Source organism: Callorhinchus milii, unplaced genomic scaffold (assembly GCF_018977255.1).
Source record: "Callorhinchus milii isolate IMCB2004 unplaced genomic scaffold, IMCB_Cmil_1.0 Scaffold647, whole genome shotgun sequence".
NCBI classification, from domain to species: Eukaryota; Metazoa; Chordata; class Chondrichthyes; order Chimaeriformes; family Callorhinchidae; genus Callorhinchus; species Callorhinchus milii.
The window spans coordinates 1-15,128 of NW_024705388.1; the positions used below are offsets into that span (position 1 = coordinate 1).

The following is a 15,128-nucleotide window of genomic DNA, read 5'->3' on the forward strand; positions in this document are numbered from 1 at the left end:
CGCTCGTGCTGGCACGCGCTCCCATGTAGGGGCTGCAGGGCGTGCGCTCGCAGCTCGAGGGCCTGGAGAAGGACAACGCGCAGCTGGACGAGGAGAACGCCGCCCTGCGCCACACCGTCGAGTCGCTGAAGTCGGCCGAGGCGCGGTTGGTGCAGGCCGAGCGTGACAACCGCGACCTGGAGCAGGAGAAGGAGACGCTGCGGCGCTCGCTCGAGGGCCTGCGCACTGCCGGGCGCAAGGCCGAGCGGCTCGAGGCCAGCGTGCAGGCCCTCGAGACGGAGAGCCAGCGCACCCAGCGGGCGCTGGAGGCCGCCAGCAAGAAGGCCGCGCAGACAGAGTGCGAGCTGCAGGTGCGTGCGTGCGGGCGATCGCGGGAGAAGGATCGGAGAGTGCTTGCCATTATCGCCACATGGATCACTGGAATAGTTGGTGGGGGGAAGGGGGGTAAGCTCGACTGGGGAGAATCGGTGAGAGCTGCATTGTTTATGAACCCGTGAAGCCTATCCAGTATAGTGAGGTCGAAACTGGGTGCTGTAAACGGAGATAAAGGTGGCTGGGCATGGAGAGCGGTAGTGTGGCAGTTATCGCGCTATGTACCCAGCGACCCGAGTTTGATTCCCGATCAGGACTAACATTGATAACGAATATCCGAACCTGTGCCGAGCCTGCCCTCGGTTGACTTATCCTTCACGGAGTACCTGGTGGGAAAGCTGGACTGGCCACACCGGCCCGTCATGCATCTGCACTGGCCTGCCTAGGCCCGCAGAGTAAAAACAACGATGTTTAACTCAACCTGATTAGCTATGTAGCCGTTCCGTGACGGGTCAGGTGACATTGCCGTGGCTGTGCCGGCACAGGAGATGGAGCTGGAGAACCAGTCGCTGCAGCGCAGCGTGGAGGAGCTGCGCATGTCGGCGCGCCGGCTGGAGGTGGCGGAGCAGGCGGCTCGCTCGCTGGAGGCCGAAGTGGCACAGATCGAGAAGGAGCGCAAGCAGCTGAAGAAGGAGGTGTGGCGGCTGCGCCAGCAGGCGGAGGTGCGCGAGGCCGTGGCGGAGGAGGCGGCGGCACGCATCGCGGAGCTGGAGGTCAACGGGCGCTCGCTGTCGCGCGAAGTGGCGCGTCTCTCGGAGTCCTGCGCCCGCCTGCGTGACGCCGAGCGAGACAGCAAGGAGCTTCTCAAGGAGGTCACCATCGGCAAGAAGACGCTGGCGACGCTCCGAGAGGTCGGGCCGATGCGCCGGCGGCATCCTGCGTGTTTTGGCTTCGTCGCGTTTGAATTTATGTTGCGGGGAGGGCGTTAAAAAGCTTGTTTTGACTTCAGTTGGGCAACCAGGAGTCGTGGCATGAGATGAAGAATCCATACCGAACTCTCTTAGAAGGCGATATCGCAGAACTATTTCTGAGATTACTTCAAATGATATTTAGTTTGCTTATCTAATTTGTGATATTCTCCATAATCATGCTAACTGTTACGTTGTGTTATATATTTTTTATACTTGGGGATGATGCATTTTTCCTCTTTGGCCTACGATAGGGATGTTCACATAGCAGTCAAACTAATTTTTAAAAATATTCCTAGACCTGGAGGGTTTATCATATCGATACATCTCAGAGCCAGATTTTTGGCACGTAGTGATTTTTTTTGCGTGCAGTCATTCATCGGATGGCCTGAGGCCATCGGCCCAATTCACCGGTATAATCACGGTGGTGGCTTAATACGGGATTCACACCCAGGATTTTGATAAATCGATTGGTTGCAGCCCATGTTTGAAATACACCGAGCATCCTGGAGTTCTTGTACGAGTTCCGGGTTGGTGCGTGCGGCGCGCAGGACCTGGTGACCGAGAAGCTGCAGGGCCAGCAGCTGAGCAATGAGCTGGACAAGCTGAGCAACGAGCTGGAGAAGATAGGCCTCAACAAGGAGCGGCTGCTACAGGACGCGCACAGCAACGACGATACGTAAGGCACACGCGCCACCGCTCCCCCACTGGCTCCTGTGCGTACCTCCACCATCAACAGCAGCATCTACGCCAGCGCTGCTGCCCACCTATGTACGCTCGCACACCACCATATGAGCCAGCACAAGCTTACATGCACCATCCACTACAATGCCTACGCAACAACAACAACCGCCATTCGCCACTAAGTGGCGGTGACGTCACCACGATGCTTGTGCCAGGCCATGTGCACCTTGCGGCCACGTGAAGTGTCGAATGCCCGCTGGCAGGAGGTCACGGGGCAGACCCAGGTGCCACGGGTCGCCTACTCAAACACCGCTCACGCCAGCACTGACAATACAGCACCACCTACAACACCTATACCACCACAAGCATCGTGGTGGCGCCGTGGTGGAGAAATGTTAACTACCTCGCCTGGTATGCAGAAGGTCGTGGGTTCGATCCTGACCCTAATGCCTGCTGTATATTTGGAGTTTGCATGTTCTTCCCGTGATCATGTGGATTTTTCTCCGGTTTTCCCTCCACATTCAGAAACACGCATTTATAGTATTTGTCAGCTTTCCATTTCTACACGATAAGCCACTTTGTTGCGCTATCATTTGTTGCCAGGTTGCTTCTGCAAAAGCTTTCTAGCTCAGTGGGCCTTAGCTGGTAAAATATAAATCGTTTTAATTTGTTAGTTTTAACAACCTCCCCTCCTAGGACCATCTACAACCAAAATTGTCTCCTACATACACCACCTTGAACAGCATGAACTCCGTCACCCACATTGAGAAAGGGAGTGATCACCCTTGTTCAACAAATACATTTGACTTGAGCTCCATCGTATCAGCACCACCACCAGCAACACAACCTTCACTATCAACGGCACCGCCACCACCACGACCATCACCACTTCCGCCACCTGCAACCAAATCAGCCCGATTGCGCCGATCTCTTTGCATCTCGGAAGTTCAAAGCAGGACGACGCATGGTTCGTACCTCAATGGGAGACTCGGGCAGTAGGATTGGCTTGCACGAGTTTGTCGGGAGACGTCGGCGCACCGATGGAAAGTCAAATGCGTTCGTGCAGAGCTCCGAGCGTTTGGTTTGCCGCCGTCACGGTGCGAGCTCTTAACGGTCCCCTCCCGTGGTCGCGGCAACCGCTGAGCAGTAAGTACAAGATCCTGGAGTCGAGGATCGAGTCGACGCTCAAGAAGACGCTGGAGCTGCGGGAGGAGAAGATCTCGGCGCTGGAGTCGCGCCTCGAGGAGTCCTCCAACCTCAACCAGCAGCTGCGGCAGGAGCTCAAAACGGTTTGTGGAGCACGGCGCCTTGTCCTTCGATCCGCCCCCCACCCCCCCCCCTAACTTTTTGGGTCATTTTGAATAAAAAAGAAGTTATTACGAGTAACGAAAACCAGTGGCAGAGATATTTGCTTGTGGTGAACCGTTGCTGCTGAATGAATGCGCTACCCCCAGTAGGCTCTATGGCTGATGGTTCGTGTAAAAAATATGTTTTGTGTTTTTCGTTTTATGTGGAGGTACAGATATGGCAGGGAGGTGTATTTTTTCTTATTTATCTTGTTTATTACATTCCCCACGGCGACATTTCTCTTCAGGTTGTACAACGGTCATTTAAGGGCAAGTGAGGATTTTTACTCACGTATTTGAAGTTGAGATTAAAACCCGAAAGGTAGGGGGAGTGGACTTTATGACTCCTCCGACCCAGAACCCGGCGGCCAGTTCAGCGGGGCCCTCCGCTTGCCTTCGGATTAGGTGACGTCACCACCGTCCGGGCGTGAGAGACACCGTCGGCAGGCAGGCGCACGCGCACGCGCGAGCTTACGGAGAGGAGGAGCGGATGCGACTTGCGTTGACGTGCCCGCGTTGTGGCTCCCAACCAGGTGAAGAAGAACTACGAGGCTCTGAAGCAGCGGGAGGAGGAGGAGCGCAAGAGCGGCGGCGGCGGCGTCAGTCCCCTGCCGGGCCGGCGCGCCGACGCGCTCGCCGTGAGCCAGACGCAGAGCGAGTCGCGTGAAGCCACACGGGAACTGCTGCGCGTCAAGGACCGGCTCATCGAGATCGAGAGGAACGTACGTCCGTGCTCTCTCTCTCTCCGCGCGCGGATGTGCGCACGGCCGCCGCTAAAGATGTCGCGCGGAGCGAGATGTTCCGCCGAAGGGTGCTGTTGCACGGGGGCAGTGAGGCCTACGAATGACGTGTTCTGGGATGGAAGCGTGACCCCCTGACCGTGACGGCGCGTCGAGAGTCGTCGTGGTGGCGAATCGTCGCATGCCGCGATTACTCCCTCTCTTTGGAGAGACTGAACTTTCCATAGTAATGTGGAATTTCAGCGTCTGGCTCAGGTGCAGCCAACGGATTCAAGTGCTGCCCAAAGCTCGCTTGAGCTTGCAAGATCTTTAACGTGACTTTGTAGTTATAATTATTATTATAATAATCGTGATTTTGTTGATTTGCTACACGATGAACGATGAATCCTGTGACACAAACTTTCTTAAGACTGCTGCCCCACCTCCCCCCATGCTGCTGCTTCCCCCTATGCCCCAACAGAATGCGACGCTACAGGCAGAAAAGCAGGCACTGAAGGCGCAGTACAAGCAGCTGGAGTCACAGAACAACCACCTGCAGACGCAGATCCTGGCTCTGCAGAAGCAGGCCGTGTCGCTGCAGGAGCACAACACCGCGCTGCAGACGCAGAACGCCAAGCTGCAGGCAATGCTCGCACCCCAATCACAGCCCATCGCACAACCACATCCACACAGAGAGCTACGTTGACTGTTCAGGAGAGTGCTGTTAGGGAGCACCTATAAAGGCTGTCGCGGCACACAAGGAGGTGTTGCGACCAGCCCGCCCGCCTTTGTTTCCCCAGTGCCAATGTGTGTTTAGACATGGGGGAGGCCCAGGACCTGTTGAGATGTTGCTCTGATATCACTCGTCACTGATGATAGCCATGGCCTGGAACCGAACCCAGGTCGCCAGGTTCACGGCGCAATGCGCCAATCACTGCATTGTGCCCCAACAGCATCAGCTTCCGTGCTGCCAATTATTTTTTTCCATAGACAAGCAACACACTCCATAATGCACGCGTACGCCCGACGTTTCCCAGCTCGTGCCCTATATCTGCTGACCTCTTGCGCACCGCCGCCCCCCCCCACCCCATCGTCCTCATACCCATCCCCGTCTCCCGCCGTCGCCCTGGGCCCCCCGCGCAGGTCGAGAACTCGGCCGTGAGCTCGCAGAGCGCCTCACTCATGGCGCAGAACGCGTCGCAGCAGGGCCAGCAGGCGGCGCTGGAGGCCGAGGCGGAGGAGCTGGCGCGCTCGCGCGAGGAGCTGCACGCCACCTACGAGGCGCTGAGCCGCGACCACGAGCGCCTCGTGGGCCTGCACGAGCGCCAGGCCGCCGACTACGAGGCGCTCATCGGCAAGCACGGCCACCTCAAGAGCGCGCACCGCGCCACGGAGCTGCAGCACAAGGAGCTGGAGGACAGGTACCGCTGGCGTCCGTCCCCTCGACGGCGCCGTCGGGGACGCCCCACGGCGCCTGTCATGGGCTGGCGTTGCGGGATTAAAGTCGGGGGCGTGCAAACTTTGTAGCCCACAGGGCGGGCCGGAAGCCGCCTGGCTTTGGGCGACGCTCAAGCACCGGCGGGGGGGGTGGAGTTGGGGTCACACGAACGCGGGGCCATCGACAAGGCGGCTGTCCCACCAAGCGACGTCACTCTGGCTTACGCAACGTCTAGGCTTCCATTTACCATTTTTGGTCCAAGGAGAGCCGGGAGATATTTCACAGTGGCCCGAGCTCAAAAAAGGTTGCACGTGCCCCAGATTTTTAATCTTAAAGTACGACGCGGCAGCGACTGCTTGTCCTTCAAGTCTAACTGAACACCGGTCAATCGATCTTGAATAAAAATGTGTTTGGTAAGACGTGAGTTTGACGAACACGCTGCTTGTGCTGACCTTTAAATCGGTCGGACGGGAGGAATGGTGGTGAGGGATGGGGGGAGGGATGGGGTAAGGGATGGGGGTGAGGGATGGGGGTGAGGGATGGGGGTGAGGGATGGGGTGAGGGATGGGGGTGAGGGATGGGGGTGAGGGATGGGGGTGAGGATGGGGTGAGGATTGGGGTGAGGGATGGGGGTGAGGGATGGGGGTGAGGGATGGGGGTGAGGGATGGGGTGAGGGATGGGGGTGAGGGATGGGGGTGAGGGATGGGGGTGAGGGATGGGGGTGAGGGATGGGGGTGAGGGATGGGGTGAGGGATGGGGGTGAGGGATGGGGGTGAGGGATTGGGGTGAGGGATGGGGGTGAGGGATGGGGTGAGGGATGGGGGTGAGGGATGGGTGAGGATGGGGTGAGGGAGGAGAGCCGAGGAGGGAGCTGAGCATAGGTTGAGTGAGCCATTCGTTCTTCATGTGCACGGTGCCGCAGGTACAACACGCTGCTGAAGCAGAAGGTGCAGCTGCAGGAGCTGGAGGGCGTGCTGCGTGCCGAGCAGGACAAGCTGGCGCAGGATGCCAGCAAGTACGAGTCCATCGCCAGCGACTACCACCGCTGCGGACGAGAACGACAGGTGCAGGCAGCTCGAGCCGCGACACGTCTGCGTGCGCCAGTGTGTGTGTGCGCGCGGTAGTGCTTGCCGAGCAGAGGGGCGGCTACGTAACACCCTGCGTATGTTGGCCAGGCGGGGAGTTCAGGTGGTGCGCGCTGCCAGTCGTCTCGGTCAGTTAGCCGACCGAGATGACTGGCAGCGAGCCCTTCCCCACTTCTCGCGGTCTCAAAGCGCGCCCAGCCCCGGCACGGGCGCCCTCGCTGACTCTGCGTCCGCCCACCCGCAGGCTGAACCTGACCTACAGCCACCTCATGAAGGAGCACGAGGGGCTCCAGGTAGATCACAAAGCGACCAAGAGCCAACTCAACGGGAGCCGCCTGGAGCAGGCACGCCTCGAGGCCGAGTACTCGGAGCTTCGCGAACACTGCCAGCAGCTGGACGTCACCTCGGCTAAGCTGAGCAACCAGTGCGAGGTGCGGCCCCCCCCCCCGCACCCCACCCCTCCACAAGATCCCCCTCCCCCTTTATATAGCCTTTAGAAACGTATTGCTACAGGATACTGCTGCATCTAAGCTGGACCCCGAAGAGTGACCAACGTAGACGTAAGAAAAAGGTGGCACACTTTTTGAACACGCGTGTAGGATGGACAACAACAGGCCCTAAAGGAGAATGGCTTGGGGACGACGTAAGAGATTTTGTGCTAGAAAGATGTTACACTACTCGAGAATATTGGCGCAAGACGAAGGAAAGTGGAAACAAATGACGAAATGTGCAGTAGACACCTGCGGGCTTGTCTACCCATGGATCGTGATGACAATGATTTGATAGCCGTTGGGGCAAGTGCTGTTGGCCAGCACATACGAAAGGCCCATTGTGGACAGAACTACGCCTGGCCTCCTTTGTCTCCCCACCGGTGGTGACGTTTACACACTGCACGGGGTACTAATTTCAGGCTGAGCCAACCTAGGGAAGCCCAGGATCGGTTCATATATTCGTCACCGATGTAGGCCGCGAATGTGGGATTCGAACTCGAGTTTTTACGGGTTCGGAGCGAAAGTAAGAAGAGACGGCTGTCATTGTCATTCTCCTCTCACCATCCTGTACTCGGATGCCACCTCAGAGCACCGATGGGGTCTGTGTTCCCACTGCATGTGCTTGTGCCCGTGCACGGTTATCAAACCAAGCCGTGTGCTTTCAATCAGGCCGATCCAGCAGGCCAGTCGTGGAAACCGGCCGTGACGTCACACGCCAAGTTCACAATCCCAGCCATGGATTATATGTTTTTTATCAAATGCGAGCCCGTTACAGCCCGTTGCGCAGCTCTCAAATCCAAAAAAACCATCCCGACGCAACTGAGCCGCATGTAGCGGTTGGGGCGGGGGTAAAAAAGAGGGGGGGCGGACCCGCTGCTCCAACTAAGTGAGGACATCACGTTGTGGGAGAAATGAAAGCCGTGGGTATTGTTAAAAACGGAAGAGCATTTTTTTATGTGAACTTTTAGCCATGCCTTACTTTGCTGGTTCCGTGCTGATATGTGAATTGGAGGGGGGAAGCCTAGGACCGGCTTGGATAAATACTCGCCACTGATGTAAGCCATGGCCAGGAATCAAACTTGGGTTGCCAGGTTCACCATACGATGCAATAACAATTGCAGCACCGTTCCACCCATGGAAAATGAAAAGATCCAAAATCACACAAAATGTCATAGGCTTTCGTTTAAAATGAGATTTCATAATCTTGTCACGAGCATAAACAAACCAATTGTGTAACGATGACTTGATGCGTCATCACATGCTCTCTTCTGCCAAGGCCAAAGGAGGAGGTCACCGTCTCTGTGTTTGCATGTGCAGCTTTTATCGCAGCTCAAGGGCAACCTGGAGGAGGAGAACCGGCACCTCCTGGACCAGATCCATCGACTCATGGAGAGCAAGGAGCAGTACCACTCTGAGCAGATGCAGTACATGTACGTTACCAAAACACTGGCCCTGCGCGTTTTGCAGGGGTTCCCCTTGGCTTAGCCCGTTGACATTAAGGTACGGGGGTGGCTCAACCTGCCGAAGCTGGTACCGCTGAAATCCTGGGTTCTAATCCAAGCAGCCATCTGCAGTTTAATGGAGTTCTCAAGCGTAGTGAATTCATTGTCTCAGCCCGGTCACCAGTGATCGCACGAAAGATACCCATCGGATTAAATTTGCTCCGCACTTAATTGGACTACGCTTCAGCTTTGAGAATTCATGTATTAGTTTGACTGTTGGACCGATCATTACCTCGGGGCAGAGTGAGTGACAAAGTGCTGCCCCCTCTACTGCTGCATTGAATAGAGGTCACTTGAAGGGATCTCAGAAGTAGCTCTGTGGTATCTGCTTCCGTGGGCCGTTTCAACCACAAATGGGGCTGTGCTCGAGATTTAAATAGATTCTCCGTCTCACGGACAACATTGTGACTTTTGACCTCTCGTAGTCATTGGACGGCAATGTCTGCACAGGGCACATGGAGCAGGGAGGGGAGTGGACGGTACACGGTATGCGGGATCACGTGCCACTTGTGCCGCAGAGACAAACTGAACGAGCTGCGGAGGCAGAAGGAGAGGCTGGAAGAGAAGATCATGGACCAGTACCGCTTCTACAGCCTCTCGCCGCCACGACGGTACGGCAGGGCTCAGCGCGGCCGCTACAGATGCCCTAGCGCACACTCACCACACGGTCAGTGCCACACCCAAACTATATGGGACAGCCAGATGTAACCCAGCGGTATCGAGGCACCGCCAGTTGAAACTAGTAGCATCTAATCCTGTACGCTGACTGCTGGTGAGCGCCGGAAGAGTGAAACCAGTCCAGAGTTTCCATTGTTGAAGCAAATACGACGTGGTGAGTAGCAGAAGGCAGTGTGGCAAAATAAAATTGTTGTTCCTATGCTCATGTCGATGCTGTCGGGTCTCATCGAATAGTCCTCGTCGTGAATCGGAATCAATTCTCGCGCACGCGGTTTGTTGGTGCCACGTAACGTGCATCGCGAGCACAGGAATCGATTTGAATCGATTTGAATCTATTTAACCTTTACATCTTTAACTTCTTAAGACCCTGCCTCGCAGTGAGCCTCGCGCCTGGCTCAAAAACCGTCCCTAGGCCACGTCGTCATCAATCCCCGTTATCTCTCTGCTAGGAAAAGCAACTGGATCGCGGCGAAGATGAAGAAGCTGATCCGGCCGAAGAAGGAGGGCGGTGGCGGCGTCGCCGGCACCGGCGCCGGCAGCAGCACGACCGTGGGTCGGGAGCAGCTGCGCTGCAGTGTGGAGGGGGCGCTGGGCGACGGCCTCCCCGGGGACAGCCAGGACAGCTCGTCCGTCGGCTCCAACTCGCTGGACGAGATCGGAGCTCACGGCGCCCACGCCGTCACCGTCACCCGCAAGAGCAGCAGTGAGTGGCTCCGCCGGGCGGGCGAGGCGGGCGAGGTGGCAGGGCGGGTGGACAAGAGGGCAAGCGGGGCACCGCGTAGCAATATCAGAGTTTCGAGCTGTTGTGAGACTTTTTTACCCCATAGGATTTGGACCCGGGATCAATATACTATATTTATTTGAACCCTGGTGTACAATTCCTATTCAAGCAATGCGACTCCCCTCCACCCTGCCCGCGGTCAGAATTAGGGTTATCATTCGGATTAAAGAGGTTAGCCTACCTACCATGGGACTGCGTTAAAATAATAGAAAATATTATGACCCCAGCATTAGAATACTATCTCACACCGTCTCCGGGTATTGACGCCGAGCTAATGTTCTCAACCCTTGCTTGTGCCGTATGGATGTTCCGGCACACGGGCACGTGAGTCACCGTCCGGCAAACCGCCCCGGCCGCGCCCATCGCCAGGGAAGGCAACGGTTCACCAGCTGCGCCGTTGATGTTCGGTGCCTAACGGGGCGTCGATTCGTCAATCAAAATCGATTCTTGCACTTGCGAAACATCCGTGCGCTGACGGTGTTCCAATGTTTGCTAAATATATATCGCTCGTGCCATGCCTATAAAATGCATCCATCAAGTCATGCATACAGGAAACGATTATTTTCAGTTGATATATATTTATACCAATACATACGAATATGCACGTATGTATGTTAACTTTTTTCGCACTCTACGTAGCCAACCGTGCTCATAGGAGGTGCAAAATATAAATTCTATACATGCCAACGTAAATATTCTGCGTGCACCACAAGACCGAAGAGCATACATTTACCAATCTGATCGCGACGATCTGTGGGATCGTGGAAGGTGGTGGAGGGAATCGCTCCATCGCCTCGTTTGCAGGTCACCGTCTCCCTGTCGTTTTTAAGCATCGAAGGATTTCTGAGCTCTCTCTGTCTCCTCTCTCGCGCTTCACTCTCTCGCCGGGCTGGAGGCCACACCGCGCTGGGTCGGCACGGCACCCCTCGGCTAAACTCCGCGCCGCACCCCCCCCACCCCACTGTGGTGCTCTCGCTGTCGGTACCCCCCCCACACCCCCTCGCCACCTTCTCCAAAGTTTGACCTCTCTCTCCACCTCTCTGCCTTCCTGCCTACCTTCCCCACCACCTCGCGGCTCCACCGCTCCCGCCCACTTCTCCCCTCCCCCGCACCCCCCCTCCGTGGTCCACGTTGCGTCCCCCGCGCGCAGCGAGCACGCTCAAACGGCTGCTGCGGAGCAGAGCCAAGGACAGGGACGAGCGGAAGGCGTTGCACCGGCGATCCATGTGTAAGGCGCTCCACCACCCCCCTCCACCCCCCCCGCCCTCCCACCTGCTGCGTTGCGCTACCTCCCCCAGCATGACCCTGCAAGCAGCTTCCATACTAACAGCCCGAGCCCTTGCCGCCCGTCATCTCGCCCCGTGCGTCTGCCCGCGACTGCGACCAACTCGAACCCCCCCCCCCCCCACCCTGAGCTGCTCGGCGCACTGTGGTGGACTCTGTGTACGTGAAGCGGGCTACGCGCTGCGCTTGCGAAACCTCTTCGTGCGTTTGTTTTGACGGATGTGTGGGAGCCCGTGGTTTTGTTGTCGTCGTTGTCTGCCTTGCGATTAACATTTTAATTTTTTTTTTAACGCCGTGTGACCGTCGTCCTTCGTTGGCTTGCATCCCCTTTCCGTTGCGGCTTTTTCTTTATTGGGTTTTGTCGGCGAGGTGAAGTAGATGGCTGACCCTAACGCTCTAGTTCCTCCTCCCAGACGATAAAATACCCAGTGGAAAAATTGGCCAAACGTACCTCAGCAAGACCCTCCTCAAAAAAGGAGTCCCTGAGACTCGGCAAAGCTTTTCCCGGTAAATAACGGGGACTCCCTTGGAACCTCATTTGCCAGTAACAAAATATGATAATTGTTTTTTTACCCTTTTATCTGGCAACAAGATAGATAACGGGGGACTCTTCATACCACTCCTCCGTTGTGTTCCCGGCTTGTACCGCGTAATTGGATAGCACGATGTCCGACGATTCTTCAGGCCCTGATGCGCTCCGGGTTTAGCAGTGGAGGGTTTAGCTCTTAAACGTCAGACGCCGTGCCGAATAACACGGGCGTGCAAACCGAAAACCACGGTGGAGAAGCCGAGCAGCTCAACCGCGCAAAACACCACCCAGCAAATAAGACTCTTTAACGTCCTTATTAGCGTTCCGGATGCCTTCCTTTCCAGAGACCCGGGTACGGCCGCGGCGTCTTGGCGTCTAACAACACCGACGTGTCGCCCCGACAGCTGCACGCCGAACGCCCTTTAACCCCCCCCCCCCCACCACGACCCAGCATGATTATGGCGGCGATGCCGTGCGACCCCGGCGCATGCTTTGGCATGAGACTGCATGCACACGATGGGAGAATGAGGAGGATGGAGAGGAGGGAGGGAGGAGCGAATGATGTAGGCGCACGCCCCCCTCCCCCGGGGGCTCGGGTTGCCTGCTGCGCTTCGATTAATCAGCCGTCACGTTGTCGCAGTAACCCGCGCCGCGCACACCGCCGCTTTTGTCTCCGTGGTAATCATGTTTTTGTTACATGAACGGGGGTATCGTAGGGGGGCCCCGTAACTAACAGGGGTGGGGGGCAGGGAGAAGGGGGGCGGGGGGGACACCAGCCGATCCAATTCTGAGTGACGCCCGAGGGGGATTTGTAAATTACAGGCACAGCTCATATACCGTTTTCAATTAACAAATCGCTGATGTGGCGAAAAGTCATAACACCGCATTCATATTCCTGTCGTTTGAATGGCTGGTTCAGCGAATGGAATTTATATCTCGTCTACTACGTAGATTTTTTTTTTACGTACGAGTTTTATTTTAGGGACGTAATGTAATATTTGCCGATTAATATGGAATCTTGCTCTCATCCTGTACACTGGCAAAAAAACAACAACGAATGCATTTGTGGGGTAAATTTTTTATCCGGGAGTCGTTACAGTTCATCAAGTTACAAGGGGTGATTTATTGCATTCCCACTTAAAATATCGGTTATGTAGCCTGCTTCAAATCGTACAAGCTCTCTTTCTCTAGTGGATCACAGCGAGCATCTTTTTATGCCACTGGTATTTGTGCAACACGATTGGACACGGGCCGTTTTTTTACGCGCGTTGGCATGCGCATCACCACCGGCTGCTTGCGTGTAAACAACTGCCCGGGACCAGGATCCCCCAGCTCCGACTTAAGACCCTGGCCCCCGCCCCGCCCCCCCCGCATTTAAACATGAGGGCGGGCAGCGCATCGCAAACGCCGAGCGATGCCGGCACACCGCCGAGAGTGCGTCTCTCTCTGCGGCGGTCACGGACGTCGCCGACGTTGCCGGCGCCTTCGCGTCGGCCCGACGAGAGCACCGGCGCCATCGCTCCGGCACAGCCCGGCAAGGCGTCCGAACTGCAACCTCGTTTCTTAATCTCTCTCCACCTTATTCACCCCCCCCCCCCCACCTCGTTTCGCCGTGTTTCCCGACCCCCGACTTGCTCAGCGATGAACGACCTGGTCCAGAGCATCGGCTACTCGCTCTCAAATTGGGTGGCGTCAGCGGCGATGGCAGTGGTGGTGGCGGCGGTGTCAGCGGTGTCAACGGTGGAGGTGGTGGTGGCGGCAGCGGTGGCGTCGTTAACATTTCCAGCAGCTCCAAGACCCTGGAAAGGCAGCAGCAGCAGCAGCCGGCAGGATTGATGCAACAACAGAAGCAGCAGCAGCAGCAGCAACGTGCAGGCAGCATGGACGCGCTGGACGCGCCGGACGAGGGCCTCTCTCGGCACCGCCGGCGCGACCTCGGCTGCATGGCCTTCTCCACGTCAGCCGTCAACATGGTGGCCAGCACTTCCACGCCGAGCCTTCTCCTTGCGCGCCGCCGCCCAAAGGGGAAGATGCCAGGTGGTGGGGGGGGGGGCAAACGTGTAAATCACGTTGCAATGTTTTGAAAAAAATGTCTTTAATGCACACTCATTGTGACATATATATATACGTGTGCGTTAACCCCATCGCGCACCTAGCGTGGCACAGCTTGTGTTTGTGGTTTATAAAACCCTTGTGGAGCGTGCGTCCCTTGGCTTTTGTTTGTCTTTTTTTATCAGTGAGTTCGTCGTGCGAGGATTCGGCGTTGCCCAGTCCCCAGGAGCTGCATTCGTCCACACCAATGTCCAGCGCGACATGTACGTAGCCAACCGTGCGAATCGACCCCGGGCCATGCGTCGAGTACACCCACGAGTGGAGTGCCCATCATGTTACATGAGGTTTTGACTAAATGCCAGCTCTGAGAATTAAAAATCTCGCTTTGACTGTCATACAACAAAGTTTCTCTCCGTAGCAGGGCGCGTGGGAAAGTGCTGCCACTGGTGTACATAAGAGGTCACTTGAAGAGATTTCACAAGAAGTTTTGTGATATCCCTGCCATTGACCGTTCAGTAACACGGGGCGATGAGACTCCTCTGTGCGAGTTCCGAGCGGATTCATTTTGTGATGTTACGCCGATGGCACGATTGGGATAAAACTAGAGGGAAAGACACAAAAAAAGCCACTCTCGTTATTGATCTCGGTCAACAAGAGTTTGTTCCTGGAATATTCTTGTAATGATAACGCACCAATATCACAATCTATTGCCGTACGACTCGAGCCGCTCGAACCCTCGCCACCCTCCCCATCCCGATCCGCCCGCCGGAGCCACCGAGCGATTAAAACCCGTGAGCGCCGACCCCAGCGAACGCGACCTTTGTGATGTGTGCCGCTACCGTCACGTCTCCTCCACGAACCCGCCAGACGGCGGAGCGTGGGAGATGGAACCCGCGGGGGACGCGGGGGCCTCCGTGTGCGCCGCACCTTGCCACTCCTGCTGTAAGTGCAGCGCTGGCATCGCTGCGGAGGGGGGACGTCCGCCCGCTCCCAGCCACCCCCCCATCCTCTCCCCTCACCCCCATGCAGCCGCCTTTCGCGCTTTGTCTGCGCTTACCAACGCTTTTGCCCAAATGCGCCATCGCCTCGTTTGTTTTTGCGGTTTGTGTTTCTTTTCATTTCCAGGGCTCTTGACCGGCACCCGACGCCGCCGATCGAAGTGCACTGCCCAGTGATCGTTTGGGTTCGGTGGTTTAATCCGGCCGTGCGGGTCGTGCCCCAACTTTGCGCGTGGGCCACAGCAGACACTGGGTTCTGT

At 56.6% G+C, this 15,128-nt stretch overlaps 1 protein-coding gene across 1 annotated transcript; it reads left to right on the forward strand.

Annotated features, from left to right (window-relative positions):
* Positions 1 to 29: 29 nt before the first annotated feature.
* Positions 30 to 15,045, forward strand: LOC121852258 (girdin-like; the record flags this gene model as incomplete). The annotated part of the gene is made up of 17 exons (XM_042346347.1): positions 30 to 350; positions 858 to 1,223; positions 1,832 to 1,959; positions 3,112 to 3,253; positions 3,844 to 4,032; positions 4,511 to 4,672; positions 5,173 to 5,450; positions 6,391 to 6,534; positions 6,798 to 6,984; positions 8,362 to 8,474; positions 9,065 to 9,157; positions 9,674 to 9,927; positions 11,156 to 11,233; positions 11,703 to 11,796; positions 13,458 to 13,855; positions 14,056 to 14,133; positions 14,996 to 15,045. Coding segments are annotated over 17 exons (3,075 nt in total), but the record flags the coding sequence as incomplete, so codon positions are not given.
* Between the last annotated feature and the right edge of the window lie 83 nt (positions 15,046 to 15,128).